At 50.0% G+C, this 27,950-nt stretch overlaps 2 protein-coding genes across 2 annotated transcripts; both read left to right on the top strand.

The window, feature by feature from the left end:
* The first annotated feature begins 76 nt into the window (after nucleotides 1-76).
* Nucleotides 77-12,405, top strand: LOC111157809 (keratin, type II cytoskeletal 1b-like). Its single transcript, XM_022519471.1, has 9 exons — nucleotides 77-649; nucleotides 5,930-6,144; nucleotides 7,253-7,313; nucleotides 7,825-7,920; nucleotides 8,877-9,041; nucleotides 10,387-10,512; nucleotides 10,632-10,852; nucleotides 11,267-11,301; nucleotides 12,095-12,405. Exons 1-9 carry the CDS (start codon nucleotides 77-79, stop codon nucleotides 12,403-12,405), a joined length of 1,803 nt encoding a protein of 600 aa, XP_022375179.1.
* A 9,780-nt stretch (nucleotides 12,406-22,185) lies between these two features.
* LOC111157796 (keratin, type II cytoskeletal 1) lies at nucleotides 22,186-27,242 on the top strand. The gene is made up of 9 exons (XM_022519450.1): nucleotides 22,186-22,767; nucleotides 23,806-24,020; nucleotides 24,329-24,389; nucleotides 24,805-24,900; nucleotides 25,071-25,235; nucleotides 25,368-25,493; nucleotides 26,035-26,255; nucleotides 26,764-26,798; nucleotides 26,890-27,242. The coding sequence occupies exons 1-9, from the start codon at nucleotides 22,186-22,188 to the stop codon at nucleotides 27,240-27,242; spliced, it is 1,854 nt and encodes a 617-aa protein (XP_022375158.1).
* Nucleotides 27,243-27,950: the final 708 nt, after the last annotated feature.

The following is a 27,950-nucleotide window of genomic DNA, read 5'->3' as shown; positions in this document are numbered from 1 at the left end:
TCTTTTCCTCCTGGGTCTCTGCCTCGTTCCAGCCGGGACTTTTCTTTTGGCTGCTTCTCTGGATGTTCTAGCAACCATGAGCCGCCAATTTAGCTCTCAGTCAGCATTTAGCTCCAGGAGCAAGCGGTTCTATAGCACAGGCTCTTCTGCAGGCTCTGGCGGTGGGAGTCGGGCTGTGGGGTCTGTGTGTCAGGTCCGAGGCAGGTGTGGTGGTGGTGGTGGTGGCGGGTATGGGAGCCATGCCAGGGGGTTTGGTTCTAGGAGCCTCTACAACCTGGGAGGCAGTAAAAGCATCTCTATTAGCTTAGTGGGAAGAAGTGCCAGTGGTTTCTGCCAGGGTGGGGGCGCAGGAGGGAGATTTGGAGGAGGGGGCAGAAGTTTTGGGGGAGGTGGCTTTGGAGGTGGTGGCTTTGGGGGTGGTGGCTTTGGAGGTGGTGGCTATGGAGGAGGTGGTTTGGGGGGTAGCAATTTTGGGCTTGGGGGCTTTGGTCCTTCCTGTCCCCCAGGGGGCATCCAAGAGGTGACTATTAACCAGAGCCTCCTTCAGCCACTTCACTTGGAGGTGGACCCTGAAATTCAGAGAGTCAAGACCCAGGAGAGGGAGCAGATTATGGTCCTCAACAACAAGTTTGCTTCCTTCATTGACAAGGTGAGTACCTCAAGGGCAGGGGATCTCTGGCCCCTGATCAAATAATTGAGAGGGCCTTGTGCCCCTGCCACCTCTTACCACCTTGTATTATCTCAGTTTGGTGGTGACAATCACTTCCAGAAGTATATGTTCTGAGACCTTAAGAAAGCATTTATTTCATTAGGCCTCAATTTGACTTACTGAGGGGATTTGTCTTTTCCTTTTGGCCTGAAAGGAGGTAAGAAGTGTGAAAATATCCCACAGAAAAAATACATGGTGTAGTGACTTTATTCTCATTCACCATTATTCACTTTCCATCTACCCACTCACCCATCCACCCATCCACCCATCCACTCTTTCATCTACCCATCCCCTCATCCATCCATCCATCCATCCATCCATCCATCCCTCCATCCATCCACACATCCATCCATCCATCCACACATCCATCCCACAAACATTTACTAAGCATCTACTATATGTCAGATACAGTGTCAGGTGCTACACAGTGACAAGAACACAGGTCCTGGCCTCAAGTTGCCATGGCACAGTCTAGACGAATGCTCTGAGGGTATTACTAGGGGCTAAAGTGAATAGCATACTAGGTAGGATTCTATCACTGTTCCTTGTTTTAGTTTATCCAAGGCCAAGAATGGGCCAGATGGAGTCATCATAGCCCCTTTCTCTAGTTCCTTAATTATACATCATGTTAGGGCTGGTCCAGACACAGATCAGCAAGCAGAGGCTGGTAGAGGCCTATGATAAGGACCTTCTTCCAGCATTTCCTTTTGTCCAGAGTTGGAGGCACAGTACCCCCTGTAGACTCCCCAGAAATGTCTTTGTTCTTGGTGATGTAGTGGGAAGCACCCTGGGGCACAAAGACCCCTGGATGCTCAGTGACTTTCCCTCAGTCCCATAGGAATCCAGTGTTGGGGCCAGAGCTTGACCTGTGGTCTGACTGCAGATTACCCATGGCTAAAGTTGACCACTGGGCTGTGGATATCCAGTCTGATATCTGGGTAGATTCTGGGAAAGGACAGAGTGTGTGAGCTGGGGCAGGAGGGGTAAGAGTGTTGAGGCCCAAAGATAGCCAAACGGGAGTTGAATAGAACAAAGTGTTTCTGGCTACTTCTGATCACCTTGGGTGGGAAATTTGGCTGAACATTTTCATACCTCAGGTATGGGCAGGGACTGGGAAGGCTTGACTGGTGTAAGGAGGTGACAGGTGAAGGAGACACCACTGGAGGTCAAGACAAAGTTAAGGAGGAGGTGAGAGAAGAGACAACTGAAGGTCAGTGAAATGGCCATGGGCTACTGGCACCTGATCTCCTGAGAGATTGTGGTTCCCACCATTAATATAGGACATTTGTTACATTTTATGACATGGGGCTATGGGCAAAGGCCAAGTTGTAGGTGACTGTGACAAGCTGACCTTCCCAAAGACTTGTCATAACCATGAAGAAAGAGCCCTTATCCAGGAAGACTCTAGCATAGCTGGGAGGGAGAAGCCTTCTACTGCAGTGGATTCTGACTCTACTTTCTTATCTGGTCTTTTTTCTTTCACCTTTACCCTCATATAGTCCATTCTCAGAGTCACACAAGAGCTACCATTTAAGAACATTCTATCATTGTATCATTTCTCTTTTTGAATCCTCCATTGGCTGTTCGTCTCATTTGGAATAAAAGCAAAGATCCTATAAGGCCCTGTGTGATCTAGCCTCTGCCCCACAGCTGCTGCTCACTCCTGGATTGCATTTGTGAGAATTAGGCAACATTGCCACCACTGGGTAGAACATCTCTCAAGCTGCAAATTTTGGTCAACAGAGTGAGGGCTGGAATTTAGCTCCCCAAGGTACAAACTCATTGTTTGCAGTGACCCTTCACTCCCTCTGTGCTCCTTTCCTGTTTCTCTCTTGCTTACCAGGACACTATTGCATTCCTGAACCCTCTAGCACCCCATGCCTGCCTCAGGACCTTTGCTCTTGCCATTCCCTCTGCTTTGAACTGCTCCTTCCTGAGAGTGGTCTGGCTTGCTCCCTCACCTCCTTCAGGTCTTCTCTCAGATGCCACTATCTTAGCGGAGCCTTTCCTGATTTCCCTTTTTTTTTTTTTTTAAAGACTTTATTTATTTATTTGACAGACAGAGATCACAAGTAGGCAGAGAGGCAGGCAGAGAGAAAGGAAGGGAAGCAGGCTCCCCACCAAACAGAGAGCCCGACATGGGGCTTGATCCCTGGACCCTGGGATCATGACCTGAGCTGAAGGCAGAGGCTTTAACCCACTGAGCCACCCAGGTGCCCCCCTGATTTCCCTTTTGAAGTAGCACCCACAGACCAGCATCTTTATCCATCCTTATCCCTGTGTTACTTTTCTCCATTGTCCCTAAGGCCATTTGACATACTGTATATTTCAAATGCCTCCGGGTGTAGACTATCTAGGCCAATTACCACCCTGGCATAGAGGGTTCAAGCTCAGCTGAACAAGGTCAGGCCGGTATCCCCATGGGAATAGATGGACCCCCCCCCTTTCCTTCCAGAGGTCCTTTTTCCCTTGCCTTTGGTTCTACAAAAGCCTTGTGTCTATTTCTACTCTCCGATTGTCCAAGCCCAACACCTGAAGGGCTGACTAGATTTGTCATTCAACATGTATTTATTGAGTAATTATCATATGCCAGCCTATTCTGGGTGTTCGAGATTCAATTATAAACAAAACAGACAAAATCCCTGCTTTCTAGGAGTTTCCAGTCTATTCAGAGGGACAGCTGTCTACACTTGGAGGCAATTCCAAAGCCCTTAGCATTTCACTAGTCCATGATACTTATGAACTGTCTTCTCTGTGTTGGGCACTGTGTGTCTATGGGTCTGAGCACCTTGTGTCTACAGGAGATCAAAGCCAACATGGGCCTGCCTTCCTGAGGATCTCCAGCCAAGGAGGGTTATGTTCAAATAACACTAAGTGATGGCAAGTCACACTAGATGCTCCGGGGAAGGGACTGAGGGCTATAAAGGCAAGATACCAGGAGAATGCCACTTTAGTTGAGATCAAGAGGGTAAATGCTTAGCCAGGCAAAGAGTTGCTGGAGGCAGCAGGAGGTCCCTGGGGCTGGAGTGTCATAAACAGGAGGGGGAGGAGCATAACAAGCCAAGAGGGGTGTGCTTTTTCCAGAATGAAGGTGAGCTCAGCATGATGCTAGTTTCAGCTGTACAGATGGGACACAGCCCAGGTGTGTTTTGGGGGGCCTGGGAAAAAATCACAATGGCTTTCAGTGATTTTTCTAGCTACTAAATCCTACTAAAATTGCCTGGCACTCTCTGCACCCAGTCTCTGCCTTTGCAGTTTGGGTGGCCTGATGAGACCACGGGTTCCTTTGCTGATGTGCTCTGAGTTATCATGTGTGTGCAGGGGGAGAAGGTCCTCCGGCTAACCTGTCCCTCATTGTTTGATGTGGAGATTCCTTGTGGGTCCATGAAATTTTTTCCTTCAGTTCCCACAATACTGAGCACAGGGCTGAGACCCCATGTCTGTTTGATTTGTCTACCTCCTCGCAATGCTGCTAGAACAAAACTAGGCCAGGTGGCAGGAATTACCCATGGCGGGGGTTGGGGGAGGGTTCAAGCTGAGACAACCTGTGAGATCTGCTTGCCTTAGCTCTTGCTTTAATGAAGCTAAAAAAATGAGCCATGGGGAATAGTGTTCACTGTCTCCCAGCCCAGAGTAAAAATTCAAAGGGAGTTAACAAGGGCTGGCCCCTCAGAAGGGCAGTCCTAAGGGACGGGTGGCATTGTAGGGGAGTGTCTTCAGGGTTCTGTCCTGACCACACAAAGCAGTGGGTTTGTCCTCATACACAACTCCCAGGAGGATTCTGGAATGTTTGTGTGTATGTGTTGTGTGTGTGTGCACGTGTGTGTGTGTCTGCACCCGAGCGAAGTATAGAGGCATCCCCTATCTTCACCTAAGGCATGGGAAGGGAGGCTCCATCTGAGGGCCACCTGTGGGGGTAAGGTGAAGGTTGATCATGATCATGCGGAGCACAATCCATGCACTTGGTCTGCACAGCCAGTCAGCTCTCTGGACCCTGTACCTGACCTCTGTGCCCAGTTTTGGAAGAAGAGGTAGTGAGAATATAGGATGATGTCCACTCTCCATTTTCTGTGTCAGTGAATGTTAATGAAGGGAATCGCAACATGAGTATTTCCCAAACACTAGATAACCCCAAAGTCCTTACTTTAGGGCATGCGTATGCATTATACAACATTTCTAAAAAGTGGGAACAGGGCGCCTGGGTGGCTCAGTTGGTTAAGCATCTGACTTCGGTTCAGGTCATGATCTCAGGGTCATGGAATTGAGTCCCACTTCAGGCTTCCTGCTCTGCGGGGAGTCTGCCTACCCACTCCCTTTGTCTCCCCCGCCCCCGTCGTGCTCTCTGTCTCCCAAACTAGTAGATAAAATGTTAAAAAAAAAAGTGGGGCGATTTGTTTTTAAAATTCTGAGTTAGCATTTATGTGAGGTGACCTTCTGAAACATACACTGGCAGGAAATGGACATGGTGGACCCTAAAGGATGGGGGCACCCAGGCTGGTTTGGTCAGAAATCAGTATCATATAATAAGTCAAATTGTTTCTTCCCTCTTATTGTCTCCTCTTCTCAATCCCAGACAGCATTTCAGCCACAAAGAGAAATGAGCCTTGGATATTAGTGTTTCAGATGCTCTGCATGCATCTGATGCATTTTTTTATGCTGGCAGGGAGTGTGGCGTGTGGGAGTGACAGCTCTGTGGTGTACGTGGCTGTAGCTGAAGGAAAGAAGCACTCCACTGGAGGTGGTTAACCATCAAAATCAGAGTTAGCTTAGTTTTTTTTTTTTTAAGATTTTATTTATTTATTTGATAGGGAGAGACACAGCGAGAGAGGGAACCCAAGCAGGGGTGAGTGGGAGTGGGAGAAGCAGGCTTCCTGCCAAGCAGGGAGCCCGATGCAGGGCTCCATTCCAGGACCCTGAGATCATGACCTTAGCTGAAGGCAGACGCTTAATGACTGAGCCACCCAGGTGCCCCAGAGTTAGCTTAGTAACTCAGAGTTAATTTTAGGCAAGTTGACCTTATAGCCCTTGATCAACCATCAGAAAACACATTGTGTTCTGTGTGTCCTCGTCCCACAGAAAGGGAAGCTCTCTGATCCCAAGGGGGGCCATCTTGATTCTCTGAGGTCAGATATGCTGTCTGGTTGCCAGACTTCCTACCCGTGGGGGTGCTTCTTGGACCCACAGTCCAGGAGGATGAACTTGGAAGTCTCTCGCTCTTAGGTGCGATTCCTGGAGCAGCAGAATCAGGTGCTGCAAACGAAGTGGGAGCTGCTGCAGCAGGTAAACACCTCTACTCGGACCAATAACCTGGAGCCCATCTTGGAGAACTACATCAGTGAGCTTCGGAGGCAGGTGGATTTCCTCAATGCCGAGCAGATGCGCCAGAACAGTGAAGTTAAGAACATGCAGGATGTGGTGGAGGACTACAAGAACAAGTGAGACCGAAGGAAGGGTAAACGGGTCAGGCACTGATTCAGGGGCAAGATGTTCTGCTTTCGTGTTACTATGTCAGGGGGGGACCAGGGTCCCCACATACAGCCACCTGGCTCTGCACTGCACAACCACAGAGGGCACCATCTTGCCTATGGCAGCTTGGGTAGGATAGCTCTCAGTTGTACTGGGTGGGAAGGGCAGACTATCCTCAGGGTGCTGGACCCAGATGAGCCAAATTCCAGTGGGTTTTGCCACTTTCTGACTGCTTACAACTCTGTCTTTCTAAGCCTTTAGTTTTTACCTTAGTAAAGTAGGGATGGTAAGTACCTTCCCTGTTGGGTTGCTGTGACAGGCAGATCGCGGTTCTCAGGCTTCAGTGTGCAGCAGGCTGGTTGAGTAGGCCTGGACCAGAGGGTTTGCATTTCTAGTATGCTTCCATGTGATGCTGGTGGAGTGGGGACCACACTTTGAGAACCACCTGTTTAGATGACATTATGCTTAATGGGTTCCTAGACTACGTCTGCACATACTAAGCACTAGTTTTTATTAGTCAGAATGGTACGGATGGCAGGACTTGTCTAATGCCAGATCAGCTGCTCCTGCACCCTGTAGGCAACTGAATGGCTTCTCCCTCCCCACGTGACAGTGCAGGGTGTTACTCTTGACGTCACCCTGACACGCCAATCAGAAAGTCAAGAGGGTGTGGTTCCAAAAGGGCAAGATGAAATTCACACTGAAGGTGTTGGGGGGCAACATGTTAGGTGACATTTTTTTCTCTTTAAAACAATTTAGCAAAAGTGGCTATTTATGTTCTCAACTGCAAAAAATGAGTGAGCTCAACAAATTTACAAAGGTAAAACATCAAAAGAAAGAGGGACATTTCGGGGTGGTTCTGTGTGGCTCTGCATTTTCCACTTTGGATTGTTGTCCTCTCTATTGACCTGGAAGGCCCAGAACTGGTTTCAGCTACTTGTCTGTGAGAGTGGCAGGGGATAGTGAAAGTCTAGCACTAAAAGTTTGGATATTCCAAGCCGCCTGCCGTGAGGAAAAATCTCAAGGAGCCAAGGTCAGCCTCAGCAGCCTATCTGTGTCTCTTACTTCCCCCTACAGATACGAGGAAGAGATCAACCGGAGGGCCAACACTGAAAATGACTTTGTCGTCCTGAAGAAGGTGAAGGATGGGGGTGATCCCAGGGGGACGGTGGGCCCAGTGGGCTGAGCAGAGTGAGGAACTACTGTGGGATACTATGTGACCAAGCCGGGAATGGTGACCACTAGGGGCAGCTTGTTGAGGGTGTGGCCTGAATGCTGGGCCCCTGCACTGAAGAATTAAGTCTGAAAGTGATGTTGATATCAATCTTTAGGCTTCCTTGAGTACTTATCTCTCTACAGTCCTGAAGGTAAAGTTCAATCAACTGACACCTGTCAGTCATGTGCAGCCTTGAGACCTGGGGAGGGACCTGAGGCGCTGTGTGTGAATGACTGGGATGAAGGGCTTAGTGTCACATTTCCTTCTGGTTAGGAGAGCCAAAGATTTTGCAGGTCCCTCACCTGAGTGAGGTGAGGAAATTTGCAGTCAAGGAAATAAACCAAGAGAGGTTTTGCCACTTGCCTGGGTCACCCCGTGAGTGTCCAGGCAACACCTGGACAATAAAGTCAGACTGTTTCTGCTTGCTGATCAGGATGTGGATGCTGCTTACATGAGCAAGGTAGACCTGGAGTCCAAGGTGAATGTCCTCTTTGGAGAGATCAGTTTCCTGAAGTATTTATTTGAGATGGTGAGTTCAGTCCTCATGAGAAACCCTTCTCTTTCCTTACATGTCACAAGGGGCTGTTGGAGGAGGAGGCCTGAAACACAGCATGACCCACTAGGGACTCCTCTCCCCAGTCACCTCAGCTCTGTGGGACTGGAGTCAACCTCCCAATCCCCAGTGCTCAGATTCCTGGGTGCAGGTGCTGGAGATGGGAGGCAGGGAGGGTCCTGAGGGAGAAGATGGAACAGCCCTTGTTTCTACCTAGACATGAGGTTAATACCCAGCACATACAGGGAGAAAACCAACCAGAAATCTTCATCAGTGCTGGGAAGCCAATAGGGCTATTGGGGAATTCTGTAGGAGAGGACAGTGGATCCTAAAGGGAATGAGGATGAAGCCTGCAGTGGTGAGGGATAATATGCTCCTACCCCTGACCCTACTGTTGCCATGTCTACCTTGGGCCAGATGTCGTGCGAGGAGCTTTGCCATGTCTTGGTCTTCATTCTGCTGATAAGAGAGCTGAGGCACTCAGAGACTCAGTCCCTCAGCTAGTCACTAGTTAGTTGGCAGTAGAGCCCAGGCTCAAAAGTGAGGGAATGGCTGCACAAGGAGCCTTTCTACTGCTCTGAGAGCTCATGTATTTCTTAAAGAACAAGTCTGCCTGTCAGAGAGCCCAACCAAAGATGGCAGCCAAGCCAACTAAGGCAGGAAGAGAGGGCACAGGAGAGGCATTGTGGGCGGGGGGTGCCTACAAGGCTCTGGATTCATGCTCCTTTCTTCTCCCCAGAGGCTAGGCCTGGGGGCCTTTACCTTTAGTTAAGGCACCTCTTGGGGTGAACAACTATTCAAAGATCTTTCCCCAAGACTCCCATCTGGCCCAGGCTTCTGTTTTCCCCAAAGAGACTTGAAGGGACAGGAGAGGGAAACTGAGGCCCTGGGAGGAAAGTGGAAAGAGTCAGCCTGTGTTCCATGCCTTGCAGGAGCTGTCCCAGATGCAAACCCATATCAGCGACACCAATGTCATCTTGTCTATGGACAATAACCGCTTCCTGGACCTGGATAGCATCATCGATGCAGTGAGGACCCAGTATGAGCTAATTGCACAGAAGAGCAAGGATGAGGCTGAGGCGCTGTACCAGACCAAGGTGAGCACTGCTGATTTTCCACCCAGACTTGGTACCCCAAACCAGACATAGCCTCAGAATTTCTACCATCTTCCTCTTATTTTGGAAGTTATATATATCTACACACATACATATATGTATCTGTATACATTATATATATATATAATATATAATCTCATTTGCTCTTTATGACAAGCCTGCAAGGTAAGGATTTGGCTACCCTTATTTTGAAGATAGTGGAGTATGACCTTCCCTAGTTTCCATAGGGTCTTATGGCAGGTAAGGGGCAGAAGCAGGACTTAAACTTAGGTGTCCTGTCTACAAACCCATTCCCTAAACCACTTATGATCTTTTTTATTCTTGCTTTTTTCATAATGATATCTTCTAAACTGTAGTTTCGTACTTTTGTCTTTCACTTATTATTTGTGAATGCCGTTCTGTGACATTAAATATTATACATCATTTTAATAGCAGCATGGTGTCCATGGTAAGAATATACCCTCATTTATGGCATAAACATCTCTGTGGCTAAGTTTTCGGGCACATCTCTGATTACTTCTTTATTATCAGTGGACTCAGACCTTTTCGGAGGGTGAAAACTGTAGTTAAGGATCAAAGGCTGGTTCCTTCATGCTGAACTCCTGGCACTTGAGATCTACTTTCTCAACACCAATCCTAGAGGGCCTCTGTCCCACTGCCCTACAGGCAGGCATTCCGAGCAGGGTGGATTTCAGCATCAGACCAGGGAGGTAAATGGTCAACAGGGAAAGCATCAGAATGCAGAGCTTCCCTTGAACCAGCAACTCTCCCCACTCCCTGCTACCTTACCTCCTCCAGAGCCCTGTGGGAGCTTACTGATGGGGCCACATAGATACAGAAATGACATAGAGAGGAGAATGGGAATAAACAAGGGGCATGCTGAAGGCCTCTGAGGAAATAAGGTCATGGCTGCTAGGGAAACCATCCTGGAAAAGGGTAGGAAGGAATGTGGTGTGCTGGCAAAAGGGAAGAGGTCCCGGTGTTGGTAAGGGCCAGCAGTAAGGCCTAGATGGGGGAATAAGTAGGTGGAAAAGGGCATCTAGGAGCAGCTTTGTCTAGGATTTGGGTCTGGCCAGAGACTGGTGAGAAAGAGGGCGGCTTGAACAAGACTCTGTGTGTGTGTATGTGTGTGTATAGGGGGTGTCATGGCTCAGATGAGGGATATTTGGCACAGGAGTGAATGAGAGTGTTATCAGGGGGTTGGGGCATAGCTAGGAACTGTCCCAGGAGAGCAGATTCGGGCGGGGCCTGGGAAGGTAGACTCACTCCCTTGAGGAGGGCCTCCTGCAGCGCAGCAGGCTGACCATGATGCTGTCTTTGTTCTCAGTACCAGGAGCTCCAGATCTCGGCGGGAAGACACGGAGACGAGCTGAAGAACAGCAAGATGGAGATCACTGAGCTCAACCGCACCATCCAGAGGCTACAGGCAGAGATCGGCAACGTCAAGAAGCAGGTGAGAAAGATGCTCAGGGTGGGCTGTCTGGACACGCCACCTCCCACAGGGCCCTGTCAGATGGGGCTCCTGAAACTCACCTCCCATTTGGTTCTTCTCTGCGACTGTACCCTGGGCAGATTGAGCAGATGCATGTGGTCATTTCGGATGCAGAGGAGAGAGGAGAGCAGGCCCTTCAGGATGCACGGCAGAAGCTTGGGGACCTGGAGGACGCCCTGCAGCAGTCCAAGGAGGAGCTGGCGCGGCTACTGCGTGACTACCAGGCACTGCTGGGGGCCAAGCTGTCCCTGGACGTGGAGATTGCCACCTACCGCAAGCTGCTGGAGGGCGAGGAGAGCAGGTGGGCCCTGCTTCTGGGGTCAAGTGCAGGCTGCCCCCGTGGGGTGGTGGGACTGCCTATTTGGAGAGAAAACAGTCCTTGCTTTCTGGGAAGATTAGTAGATTGGGCTGAGTAGAAACATTCAAATCAGAAGCAGAAGATATGTCAATGTCTTCAGTCCCCTGCCTCCCAGCAGAATGCCCCTATACCCCAGCCTAAGCCATACAGCCAGTGCTAAATGGCTTCCAGAAACTGCTTAAAACCCCCTCTAAGCCCCTCACTCCCTGACCCCCTAGCCTGTGCACCCACTTTTCCCTAAAGCTCGGGGACAGTTTTCACTTCAGGGGAATGCCTCTGCTCTGGATGTTTCCAGGCTGTCACCTGCCTTCCCCTGGCTTTGCTGGTCTGGTTGATGTGTGTGCTTTGGTTTTACAGGATGTGTGGGGAGCTGCAGAGCCATGTGAGCATCTGTAAGTCGCAGGGCCCAGGGGGTGGGCTGTTTGGGGCGGGGCAGGGCGGGGGCAGGGCCCGGGATGGCTGGCCAGCAAGGACCACGCTCAGCGTTCTAGTTTCCAGTCCTGCACCGTGAAAAAAACCGGTGAGCCAACAAATTGCAAAGCCTGGAGAAATTCCCTGAACTAAATTGTTACGATTTTAGTTCTTAATGTATTTTAGTGTTCACGAGACCTAATAATCAGTAGCAGCTTAGAACTTGTCAGAGTGTATGGATAATGAAAGCAGGTCCTGACATGCTTTGTCCTTTTTCATTATTATTATGATCATGTTCAATTAGCCAACATACAGTACATCATTGATTTTTTTTTTAATTTTATTTATTTATTTGACAGACAGAGATCACAAGCAGGCAGAGAGGCAGGCAGAGAGAGAGAGAGGAGGAAGCAGGCTCCCCGCTGAGCAGAGAGCCGGATGCGGGGCTAGATCCCAGGACCCCAGGATCATGACCCGAGCCGAAGGCAGAGGCTTTAACCCACTGAGCCACCCAGGCGCCCCACATCATTGATTTTTGATGTAGTGTTCAACCATTCATTAGTTCCCTAAAAGACCCAGTGCTTTCTCCTATGAAGAATACTTTGAAAAGGGGGAGCCTTTCATCCGAGGTAACTTTTTGCAAGTCAGATGCGGCCAGCCACTAAGGACGCAGGAAGCTGCCCGAGGGAGGGTGCAGAGAGGTGCAGGGGGAGGTCCAGGCTGGCGCCCTGGCCAGCCCTTCTGACCCACGCTGGGGATGCCCTCTCCCTACAGCTGTGCAGAGCAGCCAGACGACCGTCAGCGGCGGGGGCGGCGGGGGCGGCGGCAGCCGTGGCTCTGGAGGCTACGGTGGCGGCGGCTACGGGGGCTCCGGCGGCGGCGGCTCCCGTGGGAGCGGAGGCAGCTACGGCGGGGGCTCCCGAGGGGGCAGCGGAGGTGGTTACGCGGGTGGCAGCGGAGGCGGGAGCTACGGAGGAAGCAGCCGGAGCAGCAGCAAGTACGCGGGCAGAGGAGGCGGCGGCTCCTCCCGCGTGCAGATCATCCAGACCTCCACCAACACCTCCCACAGGCGGATCCTGGAGTAGAGGGAGGCTCACACACACCCCCGCCGGCAAGGCGCTATCCTGTCCCCTCCCCCGCGCCCTTCCTGAACCCTTCTCACTTACCTTTCTCTCCTGGGTCTCAGCAGCTTTGCTAACACATTCCACGGTAGCGGAAGAAGCAGGTGGATAACCCCAAACTGCAGATCTGGCTTTGGAGGGCCCTGGTTGGCGGTCAGAATCACAGCCAGACGGCTCTCCGCTCAGACTCCACTCAGCTGGCCCTGCTCCTGCCCCTGGGGACACCCAGGGCCCCAGTTTAGCACTGGAGAAAGAGAGCCTGTAGACTCTCCACCAAGCGGATGATGGAGAGTTAATGTCAAGGATATCAGGTTTCCTGCATCTTTCCTGCACCTGGGATGCCCTGTGAACAGTAATCCATCCCTTAGGGGACCTGCAGAATGAGGACTTTGGGCCAGTAGCTTGGCAAGAGGAACCTCTGTGCCACGGACCCATTCCTGTCCATTGGTCTGTTAGCCTCATACTTTCACCTCGGTGGAGAGTATGGATTTACTGTCCTCATCAGGCACAACGAAGTCATGTCTGGTCCTGATTCTGCATCTCTGTCTTAAGCATTGTTCTCTGGGTTAACAGCCCAAGGTGGGAGTATTTCAGAGGGCATGTGTCCTTGTCCCCTGGGAGGACTAATTACTGGTGAATAGAGGAGTTAGTGGACAAGCAATGGAGTTCTGCTCTGTCCTACCCCTCCTGACAGTTCCATTCTTTGTCAATCTGGCCCTTCCTGAATTCTGCTCCATAATGGCCCTCCTGAGAATTGTCCAGGAGGCTGGGCACATGCAGCCTAGCACTGTTGTGTCCATGTGCCAGGCCCTGAGGAGTTGGAGGATCAAGCATGGGTTTCAGGAGGGTTCTATCCTGACCAGTCTGGAAGCTGCTGGCCTGGTGTCCTTTCCTGGGGTCTCAAAGTCCCTCTGTTTTCCTCTTCTCTGTGACTGGGCACTTCGTGAGAATTTGACCCTTCCTTTCAGGCCTTCACAGGTGTTTGCAATGCGCTGGAGGGGACAGGAAGGGGAAACTATCAGCCAATGAGCGGGCCTGGAAAGGGGGAGGGGGAGGGCAGTGTTGCTTCTGAGATCTGGAGTCACCTTCTCTTCCTTGCTGAGTCCTAACGCAGCCTCCAAGTCCGTGATTCTGTTGGGACCTCAGACGGGCTCAGTGGGGGTCCCTTCATCATTTCCTGGTTGAAGGTTGTACCTTGAAGGGCTTGACATTTTTGGTGTTTCTACAATAAAATTTTCTGTGACCTCAAACTACTGTTTAGTCAGAGATAAGTGATTTCTTCTTAAGTTTCTGCAGGCCTCTGCAATTATTCATATCTGGAAATTATTATTTTTATTATTTTTTATTAAATGAGTAATACATAATCTTAAAAGACCTTACAGACATAATCTTACTAGTGCTGAAAATGGCTGTTCATTCCAAAGTCACTTACACATTTATTCAGCTCCTGCTGTGTGCCAGGCAGTGGCCTTAGCCCTGGGAGTGCAGTGTTGACTAAACATGTTTCTGAATCTTCAGGTACTCACAATCTAAACGTTAGGGTATGGGAAAGGGGAAAGTTCAGAAGGAGGAGAAATCAGAGCAATGTGTCCCTGTGGACCTTTTAGTCTGAAGGTGGAAGCAAGGTCTGTCCTGTGGACACAGGCAGACCCTTCATTGCAAGAGCAGTGGGACCTGCCATAGGTGCCAATGCTGGGGAAGAGAAGTTGGCCCCCGAACTTGGCTTTCCTAGGCTAGAATGTGGAATGGGACTGGGGAACAGAGCAGAAGTAGGTGTGGGCAGGGACTGAGGGAAGGGCCCTTCAGACGGGGAACTAGTGTTCTAGAGACTCAGAGGTAAGAGAGAGTGAATGTGTGTGAATGAGAGAGGGTGGCTTTCCAGGAGACATGAGCTCAGAAGATAAGAGACTGAGCCCATTCACCCAGGGGGGGTCCTGGGCAGGGTTTCTGGAATCCATGCCTCTGGGGAAAACACAGATGCCAATATTCAAGAATGGAGCAAATTAAGCTAACACTTTATCCTACGTGATATTTTGAGTCTGTGTAAAGAAGTCACATAAAAGACGTGACCTACTTTCTCCTTCCCTGAAGGAGTACAGATGGCAGTTTGGATATGGGATTCATTCAAATACGGCTGCAGCCCATACTGATAAGACAAGGTGTTCCCACGCACACCCCTACCTGCTCTCTGAGAGGTTTCTCCCCGTCGCACCTTGGCAATGGCCCTGGTGGGGGAATAGGCTGGGAAAGGAGAGATGGGCAGAGGAGCTGTCTGAAGGGAAGGAGAGAGGACTTAGAGAGAAGCCATGCCACATTTGAAGTGAAAAAACCCCTATGGGACAGGGATGGGAAGAGAGAAAACAGCAGTGGGTGTAAACATGATTTGACGTAGAGTGTTCAGCCGCTGGCAGTGACAGCACATGAACCAACAGCTGTTGGTGGCCACTGGGGATGGGTGGGGGGACCAGGAAGATTGTAGTGTTCCGAATCCACTTTAGCTCTTCTGTAGTCTGATCACTCTGAGGACATTACTTAAGAGGAATCCATTCAGATGCCAGTGGCCATTGTGGTGGCAGTGGGTGACCAAAAACCTGACCAAAGGGGGACGGTGGAAGGCCCTGGATGTCTTTGGGAAGAGATGTGACAGTTAACTGCAAAGATTTGATGAGCTTCCCTGCAAAGAGGGGTTGACCCCAGCTGATGACCCAGATGGCTAGGTAGGAACCGCAGCAGATTTGGCCCAGGGTAAGAAGCAACTTTTATTGATCCTGAGATGGGAGAGGCATGAGGGAGTTGGCATATTTCCAGCAGAGGTTGGCTAACTAACTGGCAGGAAGTTGAGGGAGGGACTGAAGGACATGTGGGAAGATGTGTGCAGTGGCCATTCATCCCTCTGCTGCCCTAAGAGTTCATGTGATGAAGCTTGAAAAAAAAAGGAATTTCACATTGGGGGAAATTAAGCTCAGATGCCAAGGAAGGATCAAGTCATGGAGAGGCCCCAGGGCCAAGGATTGTGAAATGAACCCAAGTCTTCTGACAGTACCAGACCTAGTCTAGGGTGTGGACCGATGCTCCTTGGGATCATGCATGTGCATATGATGTGCTTAAGGAATCCAAGCTGGCTCTGGATAAAAACACACACAGCAAGGTGGATCATCTCGCCCACCTTTCTCCTTCTGGGCAGTAACCGGGATTGTTCCAAAACACATGGCCCTGCTTTTTCTCTTCAGAAACCTTGACCTTCTCAATCATGGAGAACTGTGGGACAGATGGAGGGAACCATGTGCCTGAATCCTAGAATATTTGAACAGAGATTCCATAGGGTCGGGGCATGAGAAATGTAGGGCAAGGAGAGAGGAGTTAGCTAAGGAAGTCCAAGGAGACTCCAAGGAGAGGCCTCAGTGTCATGTTCTGGGCCTGAGCAAGGGGGCTAGCACTAAAAGATGCCAGAGGAGGCTTCCTGGTATAAACAATACTCTTGTTAGAGACAATGAGATCTCATTAGGAGCAAATGCCTCTCACTGTATTTCACCCCAGTGACAACAAGGAGCCATTCCATAGCCCTCTAACCACGTACAAAATGCATCCACATGTGGTATCTCATACGATTCTCATGGGCCCTGGGGGAGGCCTGGGGGCAACACCTGTGGTCCTTGCAGGGGCCAGGAAGCATTCCATCCCTGCTCGTGGTTAGTGCTATTCCCACAGCGCTGATACTTAGAGGGAGAGTCAAGCAGGCCCAACCACTAAGCAACAGAGGGGCGGGCCAGAGGGAACACAGAAGAGGGTAGGAGGCCACTCCCAGGGAGAGTTTGGCAGCTGCTTCTCACGCTGAGAGCCTGGGACAGGGCAGGGCACTCTGGGAATCTAAATTTAATTCCACCAGCTTCTCATCTACATAGATTATAGTCTAGGAACATGATGACAGGAGGAGCAAGCATTGGCTCAATAAAATTCTAACTCTGTCTGACCTTGAACAAGGTGTATGTTTCTGGGCTGGGAGAGTCCTCCATATCAGGAAGCCTGTGAAAAACGTTGCTTCTCCCTCCATTGCTGGACCTTTGGCCCAGAATGCATCTTCCAATTATGAGCCATGTACTCCGATAAGCCCTCTTCAAGCTCAGTGTAACTCCCATCATTTGGCTGGACCTGCTGCCCTGGTTTTATCAGCTTTCCGATCAGTCCAGGAAACTGTGTGTCTTCAGGTTGGTCAACACTCTGTTGAAGACTGAGCTGGGAACTTGGGATGCTGGGAGGTACTTGAGGATGGAAGACTGGTTCTGAATGTCCCAGTGCCAGGCCAGAAAGGCTTCTGGGGGCTCCGAGGGTGTGTTCTGGCTTCCACACCTGTCCCAGCATGCTCAGCTGTGGGGAGTTGTCCCCACCCTGCAGAGCAAGTATTCCACAGTGACAGTAATTCCTAGCTGCCTAGCCCCCTTCCGGTGCAGGTGCACTCAGCATTCCCTCCTGTGTGTGATGGGCCCCTAGCTTCCCTGTTATAGACTTAACAGCCTCCTCCCCCAAGGCTTTCACCCACAAGATGACCTCATCACAAGAACTTAAGCTGCCTTTCCAGGTCTTTTTAGTTTCCAGTGAAACAGGGGCTTGTTTCAAAGCTTTTCCTGATAATTATATCATCTCTGGATCCTTCCAAATGCAATAGTGAGAGAGAATCCTTCCTGCTGTCTCTATCTAGCATCTCCTACACTTCGGTTTCCCTCTAAGGTAGATGCAGTCCCTCTTTTAGATGAGGAAACTCAGGCTCAGAGAAGGCAAGGGACCTACCCAGAGTCACACAGCTAGAGATGTGCAGTCAGGAGCAGGTCTCTGGCTGACTCCTTGGCTCAGACAACCTCCACTTCCCCTCACCTACGTGCTCATCTTGGCTTCCTCCTTCCTGGCCTTTATTCTGCTCCAGCACTGCTAGCAAGCCACTGGGGGCCTCCTTCCCTGCTGTCTGTCCTGAGCAGGCTGCCCCAGTTGAGCACCTCTCCTTCCTGCCTAAAAAGCCTCGGCCCCTCCTCTGCTGGCTGCCAACTTTCCACATCTCACCCCGCCTCCCCATTGTCTGTGACTCTCCTTTATGCCCCCCAGGCTTCAGCTTTCCCCACTCCCCTGAAATTTCCTTCTCCTACGTCCCTGGTGGAGTCCTGCGGGGCTGGGTGGCTTGTCATTGCACGTCTTTCTTCAACTTTTTTCTTAGTCCCTGCAAAAAGCTATCAAAACATCACCACCCCTGATCCTGCCCATGGCCACAGCCTACCTGTGGCAGCTTCATCCCAGTGATCAGTTCCAGGGTGTGCGTGTGTGTCCTCGAGATTGGAGGTGCTCTGGCACTCTGATATCCAGCATAGATGGGGTACCCTCCAACTGAGGGGACTGCGTGGAGGATGGAGCAAGTGGGGGTGCGAGGAGAGCACCCAGAGACCCAGAGACCCAGAGGACTTAGTTTTGCTTTCAAAGCCTTCCAGAACAATGGAAGGACTAGCAAACACACATACATACACATGTGAATATGCACTTGAATCTGGCAGCAACTGAGCTGAGAAAAAGAAACCAATGGAGAAGCCGAGTGCTTTTATTTTTTATTTTTATAAACATATAATGTATTTTTATCCCCAGGGGTACAGGTCTGTGAATCGCCAGGTTTACACACTTCACAGCACTCACCATAGCACATACCCTCCCCAATGTCCATAACCCCACCCCCCTCTCCCAACTCCCCTCCCCCCAGCAACCCTCAGTTTGTTTTCTGAGATTAAGAGTCACTTATAGTTTGTCTTCCTCCCAATCCCATCTTGTTTCATTTATTCTTCTCCTACCCCCTTAACCACCCCCCCATGTTGCATCTCCACTTCCTCATATCAGGGAGATCATATGATAGTTGTCTTTCTCCGATTGACTTATTTCACTAAGCATGATACCCTCTAGTTCCATCCATATCCGTTGCAAATGGCAAGATTTCATTTCTTTTGATAAGCCGAGTGCTTTTAATCAAGGAAAACTCCCAGAAGAGTGGGCCTTGTCCACTGCCTGGCAGAGCAGGGGAGAAGGAGACATTTGCTCTCAAGGCCTGATGGACAAATTCTGATTCAGGTCCAAATGCTCAGGAATTGAGATTGTGGGTGCCCCAGAGCTTGCCTATTAGTAGAAGTTTGAAGTGGGTCACTGACAGGCTGCATGGCCCATCAGGGAGAGAAGAGTGTGAGTGGGTTTGGCAGATGGAGAGGAGCAAAGGAAGAGGGAAGAGGGTTGATCGGTTTGGACAAAGCACAGGAGTGGAAAGGTCAAGGCGTGAGGCTCTGCGAGTGGGTGGCAAGAAAGCTGTAGGCTGTGGTGGAGGGGCCCATGACATGAGGAGGTCTTCGGGATGGTGGCAGGCATGTTCTCGCATTTTGACGGGTGTGGCTTGTCAGCTTGGGTGCACGTCTTTAAACCTCCATGGACTTAAGCTGCCTTTTCTTTAAAATGAAGCTGATCTTAGTGACCACTGTGAGGACCTTGGATGATCTTTAGATGAGCTACGGCTCCTAGCATGTAGTCGGTGTCTGTGGGTATGGGTGCCTCTCTCCTTTTTCATGCTCTCTTTAAGTGCAGGGCCTGCAAGAAAGCCAGAAGAAGGGTGAGTGGCTCACACCTTTCTCCCATGTCTACTTTTTAATATCGCCACATGTTCACCACAGTCCTGGGGACATGGCAGGAAAGGACGAGCTGGAATGGCTGGTGACATGGCAGCTTCCAGCCCTGCCGGGGTCCCAAAAAAGTGAGCGGTGGGAACAGAATAGAAGTTTAATTCAGAAACTGGAGAATTCCCAGGAATGAACTACATGACTTAGACACATTTTTTGACCTCTTTGAGTCTGCCTTCTCAGGGCAAAGGGAGAGCAAGGGACCTTGTTTGATTGGTGGCTTAGATGGTGTGGTCTTTGAGTCCCTGAAGATGGGAACATGCTGTGATTGTCGGACACCATTCCACTTGCCCGTCCTTGCGCCCCTTCTCAGGTTTAGAAGAACAGTTGAACTGAAACCAGGGGACCAGGGTTCTAGTGCACATCTAGTTCTGATGTGTGTTTTCTGGGCTGGAGTGTCTAAGCAAGTCCCCTCACCTCCCTGCACCTCGATTCTCCACTTTGTAAAATGGGTCCAAACAGTTTGACTGCTTCATTCTTGCTGCTCCCGTGGGGTGGTGTTGGTGTATGTCCTCAGTCAGGTGAAGTGCACAAGTGTCCGCTGACGGTGATTTTTATGCCTTCTCATTTCTTCTTTTCCCTCCGACTTTCCCTCCTCACGATAACCCCTACAGTCAGTTTTGCAGCTCTGTCAATTGTCTAGCAAATGCCTGTCCATTTCTTTTCTTCCAGTGTCAGTTTCTCAGTTTGGGGATGGGAGCACGGGCCCCTGAGAGATTTGTTGTTGGCTGACAAAGTTGAGAGAATAAACACACACATGTACACACGCGCACGCGCACACACACACACACACACACACACACACACACACACACACGCATGCACACCCAGGCACACACCCCTCCAAACTGCTGGAAGGAATCAATGTGCAGGGCGACGTGTCTCCCAGGGGAGTATGCTTAACTAAAAGAATTTTGATTGCCTGTCAGGAGATGGTTAGGCAACAGTCATTACCATGCCAAGACCATCCCAGGTCCCATAACTTCTAGTTGGGAACAGGATCTGAATTACTCATTCTTCAGACACATGGTTGGTTTAGCAGCCCACGGATGTTAGTGTTAGGACTGAGTCCCAGACTACAGAGTCTCAAAGATGGGGGGCGAGAGGGGATCAGTGGAGAAGGGAAGGGCACCTTCTGGAGGCCGGTGTGTACAAAAACTGGGAAAAGAGGAGGGACAAGCCTCAGCAGTGAGGTACGGGCTGGGGAGGACTGACACGTAGCTGTGTTGCTTTAGGAACACAGGGCCCTGGCTGGAGGGTCTTCGCAGGACCCCCTTTCTCCCCATATCTTGTATTCCACAGTGAGGACCTTCTGCACAGGCCTGAGATTTACCACTCAGAGCTGTGCAGAGCCGGCTGGACTTAGCACTGGCTTCTCACCAACTCTTCAGTTTTGTGTTCATGTGCAAGGGTGGGCAGCAGGCTGGGCTTCTAAGGAGTCGCAGAATGGCAGTCTATGTGGGGTTCAGGTCGTTCCCAGTCTCAACCCCACTCACTTCTGTTCATTAAGATTGATCAAGGGGTATTCCTCCGGGAGGGCCCCGGTGGCTTCCTGGTCGGTCACAGTTGGGACACTCTTGCACCTGGATAGAAGTGAAACCTCCCCACTGAACTCTGTGCCTGTGACCTCCCCTTCTGCGAGTGAGTTGAGGTGCTTTGCAAGTGCTTGCATATGCCTGGGACTAAGGATTTGAAGGGATGGAACGGGCCTCTTGCCTTTGGAGCTCTCTGAGGCGGGAAGCTGGCTGTGTCGTCTGGCTTTACATGCAGTGGCCAGCACACCCCAAAATCATCGCCGTGGTGTCATACAACACTGCTGGTTAGGATTCCGCTGGTTAGGATTCCACTGTCACTCTGCATCCTCAGTTCAAGTTCCCTCCATGCCCCTTTATTGCCTTTGTAAACTTGAGCTTCAGTGCCTCAGTTTCCCTGTGTTAAAACTGGGCAGCATAATAGCATCTGTCTCAGTGTTGTGAAAATGAAATAGGTGTGGAAGGGTCTGGTACTGTGCCGGTTTTTTCACACATCTTAGCTAGTATCGTGCCTGTTACTATGGCCATTACTATCGTCTAGGAACAGCGTTCACTTCTCGGACCAGGCTTTCCAGATGCACATCGTTGTCCTCTCTTCCAAGTCTACAGTCATCTCTCCACACCACCCAGTGTCGGTCCCCAAGCCCCTGTGAAGCCTCACCTCTACCCCTTGGCTTTACAAAATGTATGGAATAGGTTCTACCGGTTACCTCCCAGCTCTCTAAGCTTTTCCACAGGCATCTTTGTGCCCTCCGTTTGCACCACTTTCCTTTGCTGGTGTCTCTGTCTCCTGCCCCGGCCTGTCTCTGAGGAAAAAGAACAACTGGCAAACTCAAAAAGAGCATGTCTTTCCCTCTGGCCCTTCTTGAACACCTGCCCATCCATCCTGTTCTCTGCTAGTGTCTCTTCCTATAATATTAAAGCCCGAGTAATAGAAATAAGTTGTTTGAGTTTTTCACTTATTAAAGCTCTTATTTGGGGTCCAGAGATATGACTTGGTGAGCTCTGGGCTCTAGAGAGCCATCGCAGATATGGGCCAGAGAGTTCCTCTGCCAATTTGAGCGTGAGGAGTTGCACCTGCCAGGCTTGGGGGGACAGTGCACTTCACAGCTTACAAAGGCAAAGGCAAGAACAGGAACATACATATCTCTGTGACAGGAGGTTATGAAATCCTACCAAGAAGCACCAGGTGGCAGATGCAGGGTCCTGTTTCCCAAGGTCACAAGCACTTGAAGGGAGATTTTGTCTGATAAAATGATTACCACACGATTGATCTTGCACGCACAGCAATTTTGAGAGCTATCCTGGGAGCTAGGTGTGTAGTGTTTATCGTATTGTTGAGGCTCGTAAAAATCTTGTATGGCTGCAGGCAAGCCAAACCCTTGACAGGCTCTGCGTCCCGCTGACTCGAGGACCAAGCCCAGATGTGCTCCCTGTATATAAGGGACAGTCTCTGTGCTTGGGGTAGAGGAGTGTGAGCTCCTTTCCTTTCCCGACTTTGCTCCAACTCTCTCCAAGGCAGCATGAATCGACACTTCAGTTCTAGGTCTGGGTACCGGAGCGGAGGGGGCTTTAGCTCTGGCTCTGCCGGAGTGGTCAGCTTCCAACGCAGGAGCACTAGCAGCTCTGTGCGCCACAGTGGGGGAGGTGGCGGGAGATTTGCAGGGGGAAGATGTGGAGGCGGTGGTGGCGGTGGTGGTTTTGGAAGTCGGAGCCTTGTCAACCTTGGTGGCAGTAAAAGTATCTCCATAAGTGTGGCCAGAGGAGGTGGACGTGGTGGCTTTGGGAGTGGTTATGGTGGTGGTGGCTTTGGCGGTGGTGGCTTCGGAGGTGGTGGCTTTGGTGGTGGTTATGGTGGTGGTGGCTTTGGGGGTGGTGGCTTTGGGGGTGGTGGCTTTGGGGGTGGTGGTTTTGGTGGAGGTGGTTTTGGTGGAGGTAGTTTTGGGCCTGTCTGCCCTCCTGGTGGCATACAGGAAGTCACCATCAACCAGAGCCTTCTGCAACCCCTTAATGTGGAGATTGACCCCGAGATCCAAAAAGTAAAGACTCGAGAAAGGGAGCAAATCAAGTCGCTCAACAACCAGTTTGCCTCCTTCATTGACAAGGTGAGTTTATCTGCTCAGTGCATGGGGAGGACTGCTCTTGGTCCATTTCAGATGCCTTGGGGTTTAGCCTCAAGTTTCTGTTTGGGGATTTCGTAGAATTGTCTTCTAGGAGATAAGTTAGAAGAATTCTTGTGAATGATTCTAATGACTAAACTCTCTCTTGAGCAAAGAAGTCTGTGATTTATATAGTGTGGGTCAATGTGATATCACCTTGAAGTGTCTTCTCATTCAGTTCTTGAGCTGAATTGGGGCTTACTTAACATATGGTGAATGAAGGAAATAGAAATGGGGCTAACTCAGCTTTCTAGGGGGCAAATGGGAGCTCTGGAAAGGTCTTCCTAAAGGGAGTTGAGGGTGAATAGAGTGCACTGTGATATTGTAGCAGAAAGGATGTAGTAAGTAGCACCAAACATCTTTTGCTTTTAGGCAGGGAGCTCTGCCCTCTAAAAATGTTACATTGGTAGCAGTTTTTCAAAATACTGATATTCTGAGTACACCTCTGGAAAAATATGTAAACCATTTCTTATTTTTTGCTTAACCATCAATCATGTCAACTCAAAGTTATCCACAATAGATTTTAAATTCCATTTTGGATTTCCCCAACATCCCTCTGAAAGTGTGAATGTTTATGGAATGCGTACCAATATTTATGGCAATCTACCTAAAAAAAGTGGAAAGGCAAATCTCTTAAATATCATGTATCTATTTCAAGTGTAATTGCAGTAATTTTATATAGGGCTTTGCTGTCTGGTATCTGTCTAGTTACTCCTTTCAAAAATTCCAGCTGTGACAGTATAGTAATTATTATTCTCAGGGAAATTAAAGCTTCTGTGAATTCACAGCGAGTTAGATGTTGTTACAAAAAATGATGCTAACTTGATTTTCTTCCTATTTCACTGCCGTGGCCAGGAAAACAGGACTTGAAAGAACAAGTTCTTTTCCAAATGAGGCATGGGTCTCACTGTTGTTGCCTATGGCTCTCAGTGGCCGGCGGACTCCATTTCTACACCAGTTGGTAACGGGGGCTCGTGTTCTCAGGTGCGGTTCCTGGAGCAGCAGAACCAGGTGTTGCAAACAAAATGGGAGCTGCTGCAACAGGTAGACACCTCCACTCGGACCCACAACTTAGAGCCCTACTTTGAGTCCTATATCAACAATCTTAGAAGGAGAGTGGACCAACTGAAGAGTGACCAATCTCGGATGGATTCAGAATTGAAGAACATGCAAGACCTGGTGGAAGATTACCGGAACAAGTAAGGAAGACTGACCAAGCAATCCTTCCAGAAAGTGGCAAGTTAAGACTACAAGTCTTAAGCTAAGAGAGTATGTAGTGATATATTTTCTTAGGTTAGAGGCCAATTAATTTAGCATCTTTAGAATTCTTCCTCTTCTCAGAAGTTGGAAATAGCTTAGAAGTTTGGTTGCTCCAAAGGACAGGGTGACCAAGCTGTCCTAGGCTAATAACAGGAGGCAATGACAGGTGATGCCAATCTCAGTTGGGGAAGCTGAACTTCAGGTCTCACCTTCTCCAAATATCCAAATCCCTCTGATTTCCTTGCAGATATGAGGACGAGATCAACAAGCGGACAAATGCAGAAAATGAATTTGTGACCATCAAGAAGGTGAGCAAATCTGTGGGATGGACCTCACATCTGAAATAAAGAATAGATGAGAGTCTCCAATTACTAAGCAGAAGGAGGTCATGATGTGGAGAACCTGGTTGAGGGCCTGATGAATAGCTGAATAGAGTTTTCCCCCCACATTATCATGGACCTAGGCTTTTCTAGGCCTTTTGCTTCTCCAGCTCTCTCAGCCCTTCACAGAGAAGGTGGGGAGGCAAGTTCTTAGCAGCTCAGGTGAGCTGTCCTGTGATTTTGATTCCAAGGCTTGGGGCAGTCTAGGGATTGTGATCTGCCTGGTGTAGGAAAATGTGGAGGAGACTCCAAACGCTTGTTCTACTGGAAAAGCCCCTCACAGCTGGTGAGAGGGACTCGTCCTGGGAAAAACATGATTTCGTGATGTCCATTGTTCTTCTAGGATGTGGATGCTGCTTATATGACTAAGGTGGACCTTCAGGCCAAAGTTGACAACTTGCAGCAGGAAATTGATTTCCTCACTGCACTCTACCAGGCAGTAAGTCCTTTGTTTTTGACCACATTTAACCAAATGTAGAGCCTCTGAGCCTGTGCCCATCACTATCCAGAAGAACAAAGATATATCTTCCATCTCCTGACTCCTCCTCCCTCTGTCTAAGCTGTGTTTTGTTTTAACATTCTAAGTCACTGAGCTGTTGTGTTTTGCAGGAGTTGTCCCAGATGCAGACTCAAATCAGTGAAACCAATGTCATCCTGTCCATGGACAACAACCGCAACCTGGACCTGGACAGCATCATCGCTGAGGTCAAAGCGCAGTATGAGGAGATCGCCCAGAAGAGCAAGGCTGAGGCTGAGGCCCTGTACCAGACCAAGGTGAATGAGCCGAATGTCTAGCCAGTTTTCCTGAAATGTCTTGTCTTGCTGTCCTGTGTCTTCTGTTATATTTCTCTGTGTGAGCCATGGTATGCTCTGCCCCATCTAATTGACTTGATCTACCATCTTTAGTATGAAGAGCTCCAGATAACTGCTGGCAAACATGGGGACAATCTGAAGAGTACAAAGATGGAGATTTCAGAGCTGAATCGGGTGGCCCAGAGACTGCGATCTGAAATTGATAGTGTCAAGAAGCAGGTATTTGTTCCCTCCTTCTGCTGCTCAGCTCTATCTATATGGCATTGGGGAGGGAGGCTCAGGTAACTGGAGGACACTTTTCTAGTGTTGAATCTTGCAATCCGTTCCAAGCCTTTGGTGATTATTCTGGTTTCCACAATTCAGGCTTCATGCTGGGTTCTCTTTAGGGAAGCTTGTGAAAATGACCTAGCAGAGAAATAGATGTGATGGTCATGAGTGATCTAGCCCATGATGCAAAGACTTGGTGAATGAGAGGAAAGGTGGCCAGGAGGTTTCGGGATAGACATTTAGAAAAAGGGAGGAAGGGTGGAGAAGCCTCAAGTCAGGGCCAGGAGAGGCTGCTCTGTATTCCCTTTAAGGACTTTTAAGGAAGTCAACTCAGTGAGTATGTATCCAGAGGCAGTGATGTGTTATCCAGAGCCATAAGTGGACTTAAAACTGTTGTGATTCTGTTGGACCTAGAGTACCAGCCTCACTGAGGTGCCCAGGGTGGGATTAGATGATAAGAGAGTGAGTGACATGTGAGCTTCTCCTCTCTCAGATCTCTGCGCTGCAGCAGTCCATCAGCGATGCCGAGCAGCGTGGTGAGAATGCCCTTAAAGATGCCCAGGGCAAGCTGGCCGAGCTGGAGGATGCCCTGCAGAAGGCCAAGGAGGACATGGCCCGCCTGCTGCGTGACTACCAAGAGCTGATGAACACCAAACTGGCCTTGGATATGGAGATCGCCACCTACAGAACCCTTCTGGAAGGAGAGGAAAGCAGGTGAGGACAGAACCCTGGGCACTTTGGCCATTTTTTACGGTGCCTCCTCCCTTGTAGGCTGACTGCCGTCCAGCATGCAGCCGAGGGACTGCAGCTTGTCCTGGGTATGGGGGGAGGAAAGAAGCTGGGTTCAGGAGGAAAGATGAGGCCTCACTTTGGGACTAGAAGGGCTAGAGCATCTGTACGAAGTGCTTTGCGAAGGAATCATTTATTCTCCATCTAGGAGGGTTCAGACGTTATCTGGCCTGAAGGTCAATGGCACTATTAATTTGCACTCTCTGCAAGACGCCTGTCTATTTTCTACAGTGATTTCTTCCTGTTTGTGTTCACACAAACACTGAGAAAACTGCTGAGAAAAAGGCAGCAGTTTGGGATCCCGAGGGCACTGGATTAGGTTTCAGATCAAGTGGGTAGGAGGAGCTCCAAATGGGGAGAGAGTCTCTGCCCCTGCTGAGAGGGTGTGTGCGGCTGGAGAGTCATGCAGGACTTGCTCTTCTTCCTCCTACAGGATGTCTGGAGAGTGTGCCCCGAGCGTGAGCGTGTGTAAGTACCAGCTGCTTTCTCGGGGGCCTGTGAAGGTTTTGCTGGGCTGGAGAGGGAGTGGGGCTGACGATAACTGAGTGTCCCCTTGCAGCTGTGAACACCAGCCACACCACCATCAGTGGAGGTAGCAGCAGAGGAGGCGGTGGCTTCGGCTCCGGTGGCGGCGGCGGCGGCGGCGGCTATGGTTCTGGAGGTGGCAGTTACGGCTCCGGAGGTAGCAGTTATGGCTCCGGAGGTGGCGGCGGCGGCAGCTATGGTTCTGGAGGTGGCAGCGGCGGAGGCTACGGCTCCGGTAGCAGCAGTGGAGGCCACAGAGGCGGCAGCTGGGGTTCTGGCGGCGGGAGCTCCGGAGGCCGGGGATCCAGCTCTGGGGGTACCAAGACCTCTAGTGGCGGTTCCAGCGTGAAGTTTGTTTCCACCAGCTATTCCAGAGCCGTCAGATAAAGAGGTGTCCTCTATCCTGTTAGCTCTCCCTCTCCATCACTACCAAATATGCTTGGCAAGACCAAGGGCAGTTGCCCCAACCTCACTGGAGAAAAGAGCTATCATTAGTTACACCCTAGTTCACCCTAGTTCACCCTAGTTCCCCAGCTCTTTCCTTTCTTCTCTGCTTTCCAAAGAAGTTTTTAGATCAGTGGCAATCTCAGTCCCTCTGGCTGTGACCCTGCTTTGTGCTTTACCTAAGAAACAGTCTAGCAATGACCACTACACACATTACATTTCAAAGCATCTCCTTAAGTCAGCCAGATGAGGGCTGGTTAGAACCATGGCTTCTTTGTTGTGCATGGAGCACACGCCCTGGACACTCCTTAGGATCCTAGTTCTTGGAGCAAGGTCTGTGCTGCTTTGGTTTTGTATATAAGGTGTGAGCAAGTTGATTGTCTTCTGTGGAGAGGTCTTAAACTCCCCCTTTCCTTGTATTGCTGCAATAAACTGCATTTTGAAATTCTCTACGAGTCTCAATCTCCTTTGTTCATGGCACTCTCTGTCTTGCGTGGTGCTTTGTGGGAGGGAAAGAAGACCTTGGAGCCATATGGCATATGGGGAGTTGGGACATATAAAATGATGGGCAAGATGGGGACACTGGTCAGGCACCATTCATCTTTAAGCATTTGATAGTTAAATACAACACACTCTTTCCCAGAGTGTGCA

The sequence above is a fragment of the Enhydra lutris genome, unplaced genomic scaffold (assembly GCF_002288905.1).
Source record: "Enhydra lutris kenyoni isolate GAN:26980312 unplaced genomic scaffold, ASM228890v2 scaffoldscaffold56, whole genome shotgun sequence".
Lineage (NCBI taxonomy): Eukaryota > Metazoa > Chordata > Mammalia > Carnivora > Mustelidae > Enhydra > Enhydra lutris.
Note: the sequence above shows the minus strand (reverse complement) of the source record. Positions and strands in the feature narration are given on the sequence as shown.